The following is a 16,755-nucleotide window of genomic DNA, read 5'->3' on the forward strand; positions in this document are numbered from 1 at the left end:
AATATAGGTTGGCAAAATGGAGCATATTATGTAGAACAAAAGATCAGGGTGGTTTAGGTATTCAAGACCTTGACATCCAAAATAAGTGTCTATTAAGTAAGTGGCTCTTTAAGCTAATTAATGGGGGTGGGATATGGTAACACTTAATTAGAAAAAAATATTTGGATAATAAAACTATTGCTTAAGTGGATAAAAAATATGATGACTCACAATTCTGGTTAGGATTAATGAGTGCCAAGGATTTATTCCTAAGTTTTGGGAATTTTCGCTTATGAAATGACACTCAAATAAGATTATAGGAAGATGAGTAGGTGCTAAGGAGAACCACTTTGAAAGATCAATACCTAACTTTGTATAATATTGCACATAAGAAGCAGGATACTATATCGAAAGTTCTTAATTATGATCCCCCAATGTCGCTTTTCGTACATCAATGGTGGCGATAAGTTTGAGGCATGACAATGTCTGTTTAGATGGGGGAACCACTTTGAAAGATCAATACCCAACTATGTATAATATTGCACATAAGAAGCAGGATACTGTATTGAAAGTTCTTAATTATGATCCCCTAATGTCTCTTTTTGTACATCACTGGTGGGGGATAAGCTTGAGGCATGGCAATGTCTGTTTAGATGGGAGAACCACTTTGAAAGATCAACACCAAACTTTGTATAATATTGCAAATAAGAAGCAGGATACTGTATCAAAAGTTCTTAATTATGATCCCCTAATGTCTCTTTTGGTACATCACTGGTGGGGGATAAGCTTGAGGCAAGTATTGATCTAAATGAGGAGCTGGATCTGTTTAGATGAACTTTACATTAAAATGGTCAGTTCTCAGTACAATCTATGTATAGGGTTGTGCTAGATAGCAACATAATAGATAATAACCGATACCTATGGAGATTGAAGCTTCTTTTAAATATCAAATTTTTTTTGTGGTACCTACATAAAGGTGTAATACTAACAAAAGATAATTTAATACGAAGAAATTGACATGGGAATGAAAAGTGTTGTTTTTTAGTTCAAATGAGACTATTCAGCATCTTTTCTTTGATTGTAATTTTGCCAAGTTCATCGGGAGGATAATCCACATTACCTATTGATTACTATCCCTACTAGTGTATCTCACATGTTTAGTTCATGACTAAATGATATAAAATAGTGCTAAGAAAACAAATTTTGGTGGGAGCCGCAGCCATCTGTGGGCAATCTGGTTTAGCTGGAATGATATGGTTTTTGTTAAGGTTAATATATCCTTTTCTATACAGGTTATTTACAGAGCAACATATTGATTCAATTATAGGCATTATTTCAAAGAAAGGAGGATCAGGAATCTATAAGGTCAAGATGCCGTTAGTTATTCACAATGATGGATATCTTCGCTAAGTTCAGATGATGGTTTAGCAATGAATTAAATGTTTAAAATAAACATGTCTTACTTATTTGTTAAAGCACCATTTTCCCATGGTGTTTGTTGCCTAAGTCTACCTATTTAGTTTGTTTTCTGTAATAATGATCGGCTAAATTCATCTTATCATGCAGAGATCAGGATATTTTCATTAGCTTAATGAAATATGAATCCCTTTATTTATTTTATATTTTTGTTGCAAAGTCACCAACTGTGAGCCGTACGGTGATCTCCGATTTTATTTATTTCTTCAGAATCATCCCCATGTTTTATTTAGACAAACAAACAATATGAGCACCATTATACAACAACAATAAGCGCTAGGGATGCATACAATAAGTAGCACCTAAAAAGGCACTGCTATATGCGGGAGAATGCAATGCACTGGAGACAATACAAAATTCCTGGAAAATCTCGATTCACCTCGGAAGCAAGCGACCAACTTTCACCTTTGTAAGGAATCTGCACGATTCAACTCTCAGCTCCCAGAACCTCTACATCGCAGCAATGTCCGAGCACTTCGCCGTCAGGATTCCACGGCACCTCCGTCCGCGGCAGCGTGAGCGTCCAAGGCGCCATTCAAGACACGGTAGCTCTCGGTCACGTTGTCGCTCAGCACCGCGCCGTCCCGCGTGTCGATCGCGCGCTCGTACCGCCCCGCGCCGTCGCTGTACCGGTACGCCTGTGTCGTCGCCGCGGACCCGTTGAGCACGTCGTGGTCCCTGACGAGCATCCAACCCACGGCGGCCTGCTCGTCGGCCAGCCGCGCCTCGCGCTCGAACAGACCCTCCGCCTCGGCCTCCGTCTCCAGGTTGAGCGCGTGGGACAGGTTTGCCCTCATCACGTACGTGCCGTTCTCGCCGTCCTCGGTCACCGTCTCCAGCCACAGCGGATACTTGGCCTCGGTCTCCACCTTGCCGACCACCTTCCTCCTCTCCGACCTGACGACGACCTCGGTCTCCTGCTCCGCCTTCAGCCGCACGGTCTTGCTCTTGCCCTGGTTGGTGAACTCCACCAGGCTGGTCGCCTCCAGCTCCGTCTCCACCTCCGTCGTGAAGTTGCCGAACGACGACTTCACCCACCCGCTGAAGCGGGACTTCCTCTTGGCACGGATCTTGAAGCTGCCGTCCAGCAGCCGCGTCGAGTACAGGCGGGAGATGGACAGTCGCGGCGTCCTGTACCGGCCGAGCGTGGCGGACACGTTCGACGAGGTGGGGTCCAGCCACAGGTGCAGGTTGGCGTCGACAAGCCACTCGGCGATGCCGTCCACCACGCTGAGGCTGATCTCGTGGGGCTTGCCGTCGACCAGGAGGCCCAGGAACGGGGTCAGCTCGACGTCGTAGGTCGGGAGATCGAACGCGCCCAGCGCGGCCACGGGCTGCCAGAACAGCGGGTTGATGCCGCCTGTGTAGATGACGGGGAACGGGACGAACGAGCCGGCGAAGTGGCGGTCCACACTCACGACGATCTCGCGGTACGCGGCGTTGCCCCGCCGCGTGGTCAGGTTGTTCTCCCGGATGTAGAGGTCCGGCGGGTTGGAGTACCAGAACTCGTCGTTGGAATGCGGGGACACGAAGACCTCCAGGACCGCACGGTAGGTGCTCGACGGAATGCTCACGAGCTTGGAGCGTGAGTCAGACGAGTTCTGGATCCGGAACCAGAAACCGCTGCTCTCGCCGGTGGTCTCCGAGATCGGCAGAATCAGGTCAGCCGGCTGGAAGTACGACTCTGGCAGCGTCGGAGTCGCCGAATCGGGATCGGCGGCGCCGGCAGAGGAGGAGGCGGGTCGCGCTTCGGAGAGGTACGCCGGGGTGCCGTGGAACTCGAGGGAGACGCTGACGTTATACACGCCGGTGTACTGGTCGTTGACGACGTTCTCGAGCATGACGGAGAGCACGCCGTCGGGCGGCGACCGGAGCAGCGCGGAGTAGCGGGTCACGTCCTTGCGGACGGTCCAGCGGACGCCGTCGGTGGCGGGCTCGGCGGTGGTGGTGCGGAGGATCTCGGCGCCGTCGAGCCAGACGGCGGCAACGCGGTCGTACTGGTCCCCGGCGATGGCGGCGGAGAAGCAGAGCACGACGAGGGACCAGGGCGCGGGGCACCCAGCGGGCGGCGCGTACGCGGCCTTGGCGGGTGGGGCGCCGTATGTGTCCGCGAAGGAGTAGGAGAGTACCGGCACGACGCAGGACGGCGCCGCCGGCGGGGGCCGCGGGAGCGGGTAGGTTGGGTCGAGGTACTCCTGCGCGGGCGCATTACTGAGCCCGGCGCCGGCGCGCGGCGCGGCGTAGCGGTCGGGGACGTCGGCGACGGCGAGGGCCGGGACGAAGAGGAGGAGAAGACGGGGGAGGTGGAAGAGGAGACGGAAAGGCGGCGCGCGCGGCGGCATCGTGTGATGCTGCGGCGAGGTGAGAACGAATGGATGCTGTTGGCCGGGCGCTTGCTCGCTGCTGCTGGATTCGGGACTATTTTGGGTTTCAGTTTTTCTCCGATCCAAAGGAGTGTCGTCCCTACCGAGCTCAGCTTGCTGGTGCTCGTGACCACCGTGGTCCGTGAGTCGTTCGTGCCTTACGCCGTGGACCAGTGTAGAGCTGCCGACTTGGGCTGGCCCGGCCCAGCCTCCTTTGGGCCTTAGGCCCTTTGGGCTGTGTCAGGATGGCACGAGGAGCTGTGCATGCCGTGCCGAGCTGGCACGAGAAGCCTCCAACAAGGTCCAGGCACGACACGAAGGCATCGTGCCGAGCTGGCATGGACACGACACCGAAGCTTGGCGGCGAGCCGAGGTGGTGAAGGGAGAGTGCGGGAAATGGCGAAGTCGAGCGTGGATGACACGTAGCTGCGGTGCACGGGTGCGGCGACGTCAGGCGCGCGCAAAGTTGTGACGAGCTGACGCGATGCCTTGGCTATTGGGAAAACAACAAGAAGACGAGCGCGACCTAGGATCTCGTTTGAGCGAGCTCGAAGCAGTGGGCCCAGCTAGAACTCGTCAACGGCGAGCACGGTAGTGCAGCTGAACTCCAATCGCCATGGAGGATTAGGCTAGGGTCGGGCCAACATTGAGCTAGCATGTGCGAAGGCATGCAATAAACGAGGCAGACTCACCACAGGCTCGGTTAGATGGAACGATTAAGAAGGCAGCGGCTGGTCGAGAAAATCAATGAAGGGAGGAGGGTGGACCGGTCTTGTGGAAGATGGCCGCACGAGCTCAAATCTGGCGGGAAGACTGTGAATCTGCTTGGGAAAGTGAAGGAGGGGGCGGCGATGTCATTTCTTGCTCCTGAGCGCTCGACCTCCACGGATCTGGACAGCGGCGGCCGGATTTGGTGGTGCTGTGTTAAGGAACGACAGCGGCTATTGCTGTGCTCTATTGTGCGCTGCGTTGTGTGCTCCTCTGTTGCAGTTTAGCTTGGGATAGAAGTGTGGAAGGGAGAGCACAGAAGAGAGGGAGGGAGGAGTAGATGTAGCAGCATCCTAGTGTTGCCATGTGGGAGATTGGATTTATCAATGCTAGCTTGGCCTCTATGGCTCCCCGTGCTATGATTGTTTGATGGTTAGGTTTATCTACACATGTGTCGTGTGGTCAATATGCCTTGCGTGTCGGGCCGGCCCAAACACAGCTTATTTTTCGTGTCAGGCCGGGCTGCACCCTCGTGTCTTATATCAAGGTCTAGTCTAACTCATAAATTATGTCAAACTAGCCTAGACTATTTGTGCTCGTGCCGTGTCGTGTTTAGGCAGAGCCATGCTATGGGCCAGTGAGTGAGTTTTGCACATTAGCGGACGAAACTTTGCAGGTTATAGAGATCGACTTCGTGTGAGAATCGATAACGATTCCACGCACGTACGTGGTTTCCCCAGTGACCGATACAAGCCAGTTTGCTTGGTTCAGGAAAGTACAAGCAAGCTGCATTATCGCGTCCCGGCCCTGGCCGTTCAATTTTTTCTTCCAAACAATCGCTTGATTTGAAATTTTGAAATATGGGACGCCAGCCTTGCTCTTTGGAGATTGAATCAAATTATCAAAACAACACGCATCACCGACCCCTTGATCATCCAGGAAGAGGATCTGCCAAATGAGTCCGTGGGATCGCAGTATCGCACTCATGGGCGGCGCGTCAACTCCACCAAGGACACGGAGAAACAGATCGCTGTACACCGGTCCGGGACTGGGAAATCATCAGGCCATAGCAATGTTGTTTTTATTTAGGGCAGCCATGGCAATGTTGTTTAGCGTGCGTTCAGCCTGACCTGCTGGCTGTGGGTGATATGCCTTAGAGAAATTATCAATTAGATTAGATTCATATATGGTTTTGATTAGATTCTAATCTAAGGGGAATTAGAATCATAATCATAATGGGCCACCAGCTTGTAACGTCCATTAACATATTCTATATAAGAGGAGCCACTGATCGTGAGCGTTGTGATTCTGCCACCCTAAAACCCTGGCCGTCACCTGTCCTTACCTTTCTACAATCATCTTCGTACGTGTGGATACCGTGGAGACGCTGCTGCCATTGATGCGGTGCTGATCGACTACTTCCTCTTCTCAGTCGTTGTTTCCTCTTCGTGGTCGCTACTTCCTTTTCATGGTCGACGAGATCGACTATTTCCTCTTTGTTGACGCACACGACTCTTCTTCTGATGCGCTTCGCGTTTAGCAGTAACGATCCATGATTCTCTTCTCGTATGGTTTCCTAGTTGAACGCGGTAGAGAAATTTTAAATTTGTCCTAGCATAGCCTACCCAATCCCTAACAGTGGTATTAGGACCTACATGCGTAGTTTTTTTATCAAGATCGATCACATATAGTTGATATACTGTAGTAATATATTAGATCTATTATTGTTCTTGTGATGCATAGGTTGATACACGGTTTGATGTAATTAGGCTTAGATGAGGTGTGAATCGATGGAACTATATGACAAAAAAGATTAGCTTAATCTCCCACCTGACCGCATGTGCGACTTGCCTCTACCGGTTGGAATCACCAACGGGGCTAACAGCGCGTGCCGTTGCGTAGCATATACGCATAGATTGTTATAATAATATGTTCACATCATGACATTAAAATTTGATTCTACACTTAACTTGTTTTTGCAGATAATGATGTGACTAGTATGGTCTTATTATGTATGTGATGCATGAATGTAATTTTCGTGGCCTGCAAGTCATGATTAATTGCATTTTAAGACTATTATGTTACTGTATAACGGTCTGGATATTGATATGTGATGCTCGATATTATCATGTAATTAATTACTTGCTATTAGATATAGTAGCTTACTATATGATCGTGGAACCTTCAAGCATGATAGCTATAAGGACAAGATGCTTGACGATGGAGGTCACCATGGAAAGGGCTATACTATGTCACAGTTAATCTGATTATTTGTGATGCTTTTTATATTCCCATCGTATTATTCTTTTATGTTTTATATATGGTGGATTTGATAATCATGATAGATAATTTTTCTCAAAAAAATAAAATTAATTGATGCCTTTCCAATAGCTATACCTATTAAAATTTGATCATTGAGTGGTAGGTCTACAAAAGTAGGGTACCTTCAACTGTCTTATTTAATGGAGTGGACATTAGATATCTATAGCATAGTATTGACTTAAAAAAGCTATTAAAATAGATTTAGGCTTTGGGGCATGGTGTTGGACGCATGTGCATTCTATGCCATCCAACAAAGAAGAGTTACATATGGATGTGATTAGGAACTTGTTGCCTACCTGTGTCACTAGGTTTCTACCTGTGTCACTTAGATAAATATGGATCTTAGAACACTATATGTTGTTAGAGAGAAAATGGTTATAAAACATGTAGTGGAGTGTATTTTGTTAAATTATTTAAATAGAAGATTCATATAAATATAGTACTGAATTTACATATTTATTTTCTGTTGTAGATCATAACACCTACTGCTAGTAATGTTTCCAGTTTTAACTTACGATCGAATCTTGAAAAAGAGAAACTTTTGGGAACAAACTTTAGTGATTGTTATTATAGTCTGATAATTATTTTCAAGCAAGAGAAAAAAGAATATGTTCTAGTGGTTCCCTATTTTATTGAACTAAAAGAGGGTGCCACATCCCCTGAAAAGCAGGCATATGAGAAGCACACTAGTGATGCATTCGATACTAGTTGTCTTATGCTTGGCACAATAAACTCTGAGCTTCAGAAGCAAAGTGAGAATACATATGCTTACAATAGGATTGTGGGACTCCATGGCATATTTGAGAACTAAGCTAGGGCTAAGAGGTTCAACACCTTAAAGTCCTTGTTTGTGTGCAGGTTTGCAGAAATTAGCCCAAGCAATCCTCATGTGATCAAGATGATTAGTTACATTGAGAGATTAGAAAAGATCGGTTTCCCTCTTAGCATGGAGAAAAGCATGACTAAATTGCATGGGATGCTAAAGGCTGCTGAGGAAAGCATTAAGAAAATCTCTAGTCATGTGATGATGGTTCAAAAGGGTAGTAAGAAGAGAAAATGCAAGGAAAATGCTAAGACTTCAGATAAGATCTCAAGCTCTAAGCCTAAACCTGTTGGAAAGTCCAATGCTGGTCCTGCTGCTGCTGATGCTTGCCACCACTGCCATAAGTCTATCCATTGGCGGAAGAACTGCAAGCTATATTTGGAAGAAGTCAAGAAGAAGAAGGGAAGTGAGACTTCCACTTCAGGTATAAATGTTATTGAAATTAATCTTGCTACTCGTCTTAATGATTCATGGGTATTTGATACTAGTGCGATGATTCATACCTACAAATTATTGCAGGGACTAAGAAGGACTACAAGTATTGCAAGAGGCAATGTGGATATTCGTGTCGGCAATGGAGCAAAGGTTGTTGCGCTGGTTATTGGCACTTACCCCTTATCATTACTCTTAGGATTAATTTTGGAATTGAATAATTGTTATTATGTTCTGGCCTTAGGCAAAAATATTATTTCTTCATTATGTTTGGAAGAAGATAGTGGTTTTGAAGTCACAATAAAAAATAAGTGATGTTCAATTTATTTAAATGACATGTTCTATGGTCATTGTCCATTGGTGAATAGACTCTATATTCTAGATCTTGATGATACATCTATCTATAACATTAGTGCGAGGAGGTTTTGACCTAATTATTTGAATCTCACTTATGTTTGGTATTATCGTTTGGGTCACATAAATGAGAGGCGCATGGAGAAGCTCCATAAAGATGGTCTCCTAGCTTTATTTGATTTTGAATTATTTGATACATGCAAATCTTGTTTACTTGGCAAGATGACTAAGACATCTTTCACTGATCAAAGTGAGGGGGCAAATGAATTGTCAGCCCTTGTACATACAGATATATGTGGACCAATGAGTTCGATAGCTAAATATGGTTTTTAGTACTTCTTTACTTTCACAGACGATTTTAGTAGATATGGTTACATCTACTTAATGAGGCACAAGTCTGAATCCTTTGAAAAGTTAAGGAAATTCTATAATGTAGTACAAAATTAAACGGGCAAGACAATTAATTTTCTACGATCGGATTGTGAAGATGAATATTTGGGCCATGAGTTTAGTGATCATTTAAAGCAATGTCTAATCATTACATAGTGGACTCCGCTGGGAACGCCTCAATGCAATGTGGTATCTGAACGAAGGAACTGAACCTTGTTAGACATGATCCAGTCCATGATGAGCTAATTTGATCTTCTATTGTCCTTCTGTGGATACGCTTTAGAAACTACTATGTTTACATTAAATAGGATTTCATCTAAAGCTATGGAGAAGATGTCATATGAGATATGGATTGGGAAGCGTCCCGTATTATCTTTTCTTAAGATATGGGGTTGTGAGGCTTATGTAAAATATTTGATGTTCGATAAGCTTAAAATTTGATAAATGCTTCTTTGTGGGGTATCTAGGAAAACCAAAGGATATTATTTCTATAACTAGAAGGAAGACAAAGTGTTTGTCACCCGGAATGGTATCTTTTTGGAGAAAGTGTTTCTCTCAAAGAGAGTTAGTAGGAACACGATGCAACTCAAAGAAATTAGGGAAACACCAAAAATCGTTTTAGCTCATATTGAATCTCAACAAGATGTGCAAGATGTTGTAGAACCTGTTGTTAACCACCAGCCCTGCGTAGGTCCGAAAGGGCATGTCGTGCAACTGTACGGTTCACGCTCCTAACCACGGGGTAGCACAATATATTATTATTGGACAATGATGAGACCAAGAACTATACAGAAGTAATGATGGGACCGGACTCTGAGAAATGGCTTGGAGCCATGAGATCTGAATTAGAATCCATATGAGAGAATCAGGTTTGGAACTTGGTTGATCCACTCGATGGTGTAAAAACCATTAAGTGTAAATGGGTTTTTAAGGGGGGGGGGGGAAATTAGGCATGGATGTAAACGTTAATATCAATGAGGCATAATTGGTGGCAAAAGGTTTCAAACAAATTCAATATGTTCATTTATGATGAAATGTTTTCAACCATCGTAATGTTAAAGTCTATTCGGATCCTCCGAGCAATTGCTGCATATTTTGACTATGAGATATGGCAAATGGATGTCAAAATAGTCTTTCTAAATGGAAACTTAAATGAGGATGTGTACATAACACAGCCTGAAGGTTTTTTCGATCTGAAAAATGATGGGAAGATATGCAACCTTCAAAAGTCTATCTATGGGTTAAAGCAAGCATCTCGGAGTTAGAATCTTCGTTTTGATGAAGTAGTCAAAGGGTTTAAGTTTATCAAGAATGAATAAGAACCTTGTGTTTATATGAAGGTTAGTTGGAGTACACTTATGTTTCTGATCTTGTATATGTATGACATACTATTGATCGGAAACAACATTCCAGTGCTTGAAGCTATCAAGTCTTCATTAAGAAAGAGTTTGTCAATGAAAGACTTAGGAGTGGCAGCATATATATTGGGCATAAGGATCTGTAGAGATATATCGAAAAGGCTAATTGGATTAACTAAAGTACGTATATTGATAAGGTATTGAAACAGTTCAATATGAAGGATTCTAAAAAAGGTTTTCTACCAATGTCACATGTTATTAGTCTTTGCGAGAGTCAGTGTTCCACAACACCTGATGAGCAAGACAAGATGAGTGTGATCCCATATGCCTTTTCTATTAGATCCATCATGTATGCTATGCTTTAAACATGCTCAAATGTCTCCTATGCTCTGAGTGTTGCTAGAAGATATCAGTCAAACCTAGGTAAAGCTCACTGGATAGAAACTAATAATATCCTGAAGTACTTCAGAAGAACTAAGGATATGTTCCTGGTCTATGGAGGTGAAGAGGAGCTCATTGTAGATGGTTACACTGATGCTAGCTTCCAAATCGAGAAGGACGATTTTAGATCACACTATGGTTTTTTGTTTTGCCTTAATAGATGCACGGAGAGTTGGAAGAGTTCCAAACAAGAAACAATTGCCGATTCAACGATGGAGGCTGAGTAAATAACAGCTTCTGAAGCTGCAAAAGAGACAGTTTGAATCAAAAAATTTGTTTCTGAGTTGGGTGTGGTCTTTAGTGCGTCTAGTCCAATGGATCTCTATTGTGATAAAGTGGATCCATTTCATAAGCCAAGGAGTCTAGGTCGCACCAGAAGTCACCTTATCTGAGAGATCATCGATTGAGGTGATGTAAAGATATGCAAGGTGCACATAGATTCGAATATTGCTGATCTGTTGATGAAGCCTCTCTCGTAGCCCAAGCAAAGACGCACATTAGCTCTATGGGTATTAAACACTTGCATGATTTAGTCTAGTGCATATGAGAGATTATATCATGCCTATGTTTATGTGCTTTTGAATAATTGTTTATTTGGTTCCTTGAATAATTATTATTTACATTGATTAGCAAGTATGTGACTTATGTGTGAAACTCTTTCACTACAACAGAAACAACCATTTGAGTTAGTTCATCAGTGTTGGTTCATACCTTCCCGCGCTCGATCATCGATTGAGAAGGGTTGAACCAGCACTGATACTCAGTGTCAGTGCCATTTCTTGGAACACATCGGTACTGATTCTCTAGTGCCAGCTGATAACTATGAGCCGGCACTGATACAGAGTATCAGTGTCAGCATGTATTATGAGCCGACACTGATACTCGATCCATACATATATGAGGACTTAGCTGCAGCCTCTCAATCCCTTGCATATCTGCTGATTCCATTGCCTCCCCGATGACGCCGTCCTCAGAGCACTGTTGTCTCCCCAACGCCGCTATCCCCATCCCTGTCATCCTCTTCACTAGAGCTTTGTCGTCCCTGTCCTCATCCTCATCCTCCTCGTCTCCCTGTCCTCATTAACGATGCTGCCTCCCCACCGTCCCCGACATCGGGGAGCGTTGTCACTCCTTTCTCCCTCTTTATCCGTCATCACTCTCTGCTTGGCTGACACACGTGCAGTCATAGACACGCTGTCACGCCATGGTTGTGTTGTGCAGCCCACCACTGAGTCAGGATTCCAGCGGCCCATGTTGCCACCGAGTCCAAAATGCCCTCCCCCATGCCCGCTCCGCCCCTCCTCGGTTAGGGCCACAGTCGAGGAGTGTCGGCAGCCCGTTCCCTAGGGTCGACCTCTAGAGAAGTAAAATTTATTGGTTTACGTATGTCTTACTCTTTGTAGATGCTGTGTGGATCTAGCATGTACAGTAGATGCATCGGAATTAGCATCTACATCCTACCGCGTGGTTCCCCCTACGTCCTCTCGACATATTCCTCTACGAACTCGACTCCCCGCCCTCCCAGGTGCCCTTAGGGATGATCAAAATGGTGTACCTCGCATCTATTTTAGTTGGACAACTGATAATTGAAAAATATGTGGTTGTTAAAGATATGCATGCATTGATGTAGATGATTCCTCCTCTAGTTTTGTTAAATGGAATGATTGCTCACATAGAGAGTTGTACAAAACCTATTGTGACTACTACTATAGATGATAGTGGTACAAGAAAGGTATCAATTAGTTTTTTATATCGGCAAATGAAGAATCTATCAATATTATTGTCGCCGAATCACCTAAGATTCATGTGGCTAAAAAACGGTGGCAGCGGTTTTGCAAGAGATTGAGGATCAAGTTGGTACATTTTACCTGACTACAACTATTTCAAATTGAAAGCGTTTGAGCAGAATGTGGAAGATGTGGCTTCAATGACTATCAGTCTGTCGCGGTTACACGCACTTGGCACGGTTGGTGCCACAAATTTTAGTCTATAGTAGTATTTCATATATTATCAAATTTTTTCTTCATATTCATTCTGTTTACCTGTAGGATTTTTACTGGAACCATAGGATGCATTTGGATGTTAGTTTGGGTTCACTCTTACGTTATGTCATGAAGCGGCTGGGTTTCACAATAATTAACCGAAAAATCAAGAGAGTTCATGAAGGCATGTATCAAGCTTTTGTGGAGTTCGGTGGAGGAGATTTTGTTCTTTATGAAACTGTAATGGATATGTCATTTTTTGCTCGAGATAGTGAGCTCGTTTATGCACTACACCATTTGGATGAGATATATGGAGATGATATCATAGATGTGAACTATGAAGACTATATGATTCGATATTGCACCATAGAATCAAGGATGAGTGCATTTACAATGTGTTTAACCTATAATGTGAACTATGATAATATTTATATGTAGGTGTTGATGAACTCATAATTATGTGTGGATGTGGATAAACTATTTATGATCCATGTGTATATATCTTCCTGTGATGAATGCCTATATATATTGGAATACCAATTTGAAATCGGATTTTGAATGATGTATTATTGAATTCATAATTTATTTGTGCCTACAGAAGTATCGGTGCCAGCTTGTCATACTAGCCAGCACTAATACTCAGACTATCAGTGACAGTTCGTTCTTATGGACCGGCACTAATAGTTTGAGCATCAGTGTCAGTTCTTTATTATGGACCGATACTGATAGCCTATGACTATAAGTGTCGAGTAATCAGTGTCTGTTCAAAAACTGCCACTGACAGCGTTTTTGAGCCGACACTAATGACCATTTCTATAGTATTGTTAGTTTTATTATGATATTATTCTAAAGGTCCCTAGTCTCATATTATTATATGAGACAATAATAATTCATAGATTATCACATCGACTGATAGATGATCATGTTTCACGAATCATAGATATGAATATATCAAATCAATAATGTGGATACAGGTTAGAGAATATGGTGTTGGATTAACCCACCTTGAGATACTGCTGAGATGTTATTTATTGTGTCATCAGTTGTAGTCTAAATAGTGTACCTTCAGGATCCTTAGACCTGAGATCGTTATTTATTTCCAGAATGTGTAGTAGCACACTTAGGAGTTGCCAAATGCTACTCTGTAACTGGGTAGTTACAAAGGTAGCTTTCAGATATGCTATGAAATATGTCGTGAGATGTAAGCGATCAAGGTGGAATTTGTCTCTCCTAGATAATAAGAGAGATATCTCTAGGTCCCTCAATGCGGATGGATTAAGAAAGTGTATTATCATGCCAATGTGATTAAAGAGTTGATCATGAGATAGTAATCTACTACAAGAATAAGTGAATGGTCGAGCTATCACAAGGATGCACATATCTTGCATTGAGCTTGATTAATGTTGTGAAGCAAAGGGATTGGTGTTTATGTATATCAAGATTTTATCAATACGACATTTATGTATGTTCGAGAGTCAATATGTCCTACTAGGTGTCGCTATTGACTTATCATTCGGAAAGGATTTCTAGATCACGGCCATTCACACATGAATCTAATGGGTCGCACATTTAACGGGTTGGAAAATTGAGTTAGTTGCATGATTGACTCTAGTGCAAGTGGGAGATTGTTGGTGATATGCCCTAGAGAAATTATCAATTTAGATTAGATTTGTACGTGAGCTTAATTGGATTATGATCTACAATGGATTAGATTCATAATGAACCACCAGAGTAGAAGGTCCAATAGCATGCTCTAATAAGAGGAGGTAGGGACAGTGAATGCTGTGATTCTGCCACCCAAAAACAATAGCCATCACCTCTTCCCTGATCTCCCTATAAAACCCTAGTTATGTACGGTGTTAGCAAACCGGCGTATAGTGTTCCATCCCCGTACATGTTCCTCTTTGCGGTCATTGCTTCCTTTTTGTGATCGACGAGATGGACTACTTTCTCTTCGTGGACGCACATGACTCTTCTTCTACTGCGCTACGCGTTTAGCGACAGACTATGTTATGATAAATTAAAATTTCTCTATCATATTTAACTAGAAAATCATGTAAAAAGAGGATTAGAATTAACGGAGAAGGCAAACCTGAGAACCCGTCGAGGCCACGACCACCTCTAGTGCACAATGGCGAAGTGCTACCTACCACCCCCGACGTGCATGACACAGGTCCACACGTCTCGCACAGCACATCTGGGGCTTGTTGTATCCAAACATGGCCACACGGACACGGCGCGCGCGGCAAAGCGCCGGTGCCGCACGATGGGAGGGGAGCCAGTGACAGGGAACGAGCAGACTACGTTAAGATTAGATAATATTATCATATTTAACCGAAGCTTTTGGAGGTTTGAGGCAGGAATGAAAGCGTGATCCCGGACGGAGCCTTGGAGCTTCCGGTATTACTGACAAACTTCCCATGCGGCGAGAGGACTACGTGAACGGCCACCTGCTGCTAGTCTCCATGGTGATAAGGCCAGATAAGTGTTCCCTTTCACCTGCTGATTTTGTTTCTCGCGTTCCTCGCTTCTCCGGAAGTAATTCGATTGTCGGCAGTGGACTAACCAGGATTTCGGAAGACTGCAAGGAAACTTTTTAAAAAAAAATATCAGTACAATACGTATATACACGCACACACTTATATCACTACACGAATATACGCATACAATACTTATTAAGACCGAAGATGCAGAGCTAAAAAATTATTGACGAAGTCACCGTAAATTCTTACTGTCGATAGTTATATCATTTACCACTGAAAGAAAATTCCGCACTCATTGGTGAGACATAAAAACATAAATGAACAATGGAATATTGTACTAAGCATCGGTAATAGGATTTTGAGACACATAGAAAAGACCTCGTTGCTCGCCGCCGGTCTGGCTCCTCGAACATCCTCGCCGTGCGCGGTGCGCCCCTTCCGCCGATGAGTTGCACTTATGTGCCACCCTCCTCTCCAGTATGAATTCCATATAGGTTAGCAAGATGCTATTGTTGGGTACTTGGGTGGGCCTTAAGGATTTAGACTTTAGTTGCTAAACAAGTCAGTCATCCCGCTACATAATACCCTGTCTTCCTCCGTAGTCTTCACAGGAAACCAACTTCACCTTTCTGATCCAACCTCTTTCTGTGCATCCGCCTACATCTATGACTGCTGCTGCTTGGAGCATACCTAGGGGTAGATGCATGTTTACCGAAGCCTACCCGAGGGCAGCAGCCTTGGCCTGCCCGCCACTGATTGTCACCTTAGGTGGAGGCTTTGTGACAGACGCTGGAAGCAGCAATGCCAAACTTGGCTCAAGAAATTTGTTGATCTTTTAACAATTTTCTAGGAAGATTTTTTATTTGTCACTATAAATTTGTGCTTTTAATGTATGGATATGACATATTGCAATTGTGAAAACACATTTTTTAACGGCACTGAAAAAACTACGATGCAGTTGAATATTGTTAAGGATACAGGTGAGGTGGGTTGCGGCTGACCGTCCCACGTCCACACTGTCTGCCAGGATTAAGCAGGCTGGCCACAACCTGCTGGCCACTGGTGGTGTACGGGTATTGGCAAGCCCGCCAACTAACCACTGTTGTACGTTTATGTTGCTGCTTCTGTCCTATGTATATATGCTGCTGCTGCATACGTGTTGGTAGCCATATACGTATTTGTACATTCATTCTCAACTGAGTACGAGGATTGTAAATAACATATTCATATCCATACTATGCAAGGATTAGAGTAGAGATGACCATAATGACATTTGAATTTACACAACAGAGGTTGAAAGGAAGAAAGGTCGGCATGAAATGGCCTATGATCTATGTAATACAAATGACTAGTTCTTTTCCTGTTCTCTGTTCCCTAATCACTCTCAATTTATACATTCAGATAATATTTTTGTATGGTCTGTGTCCACATTCAATAATTCAAGTCATCCTTGCAAAATATAACTTGCAATACCTTGTTTCCATTCAATGTTCAAGGCACTAGAAGTATAAGATTACAACCTACCAGCAATGTGATGATAACCTCCCTCCTCCAAGATCATGATTTGACCTTCCTTTTGTAATATCAAACACTGAGGTGCAATATAAAAATGAAGCCAAGGTCATTCACGAAGTCCAACCAGCA

At 43.8% G+C, this 16,755-nt stretch overlaps 1 protein-coding gene across 1 annotated transcript; it reads right to left on the bottom strand.

Annotated features, from left to right (window-relative positions):
- Nucleotides 1-1,634: 1,634 nt before the first annotated feature.
- Nucleotides 1,635-3,925, bottom strand: LOC133928831 (peptide-N4-(N-acetyl-beta-glucosaminyl)asparagine amidase A). Its single transcript, XM_062375328.1, has one exon. It carries the CDS (start codon nucleotides 3,795-3,797, stop codon nucleotides 1,938-1,940), a length of 1,860 nt encoding a protein of 619 aa, XP_062231312.1. The 5' UTR covers nucleotides 3,798-3,925; the 3' UTR covers nucleotides 1,635-1,937.
- Nucleotides 3,926-16,755: the final 12,830 nt, after the last annotated feature.

The sequence above is a fragment of the Phragmites australis genome, chromosome 9 (genome assembly GCF_958298935.1).
Source record: "Phragmites australis chromosome 9, lpPhrAust1.1, whole genome shotgun sequence".
Classification (NCBI taxonomy): Eukaryota; Viridiplantae; Streptophyta; class Magnoliopsida; order Poales; family Poaceae; genus Phragmites; species Phragmites australis.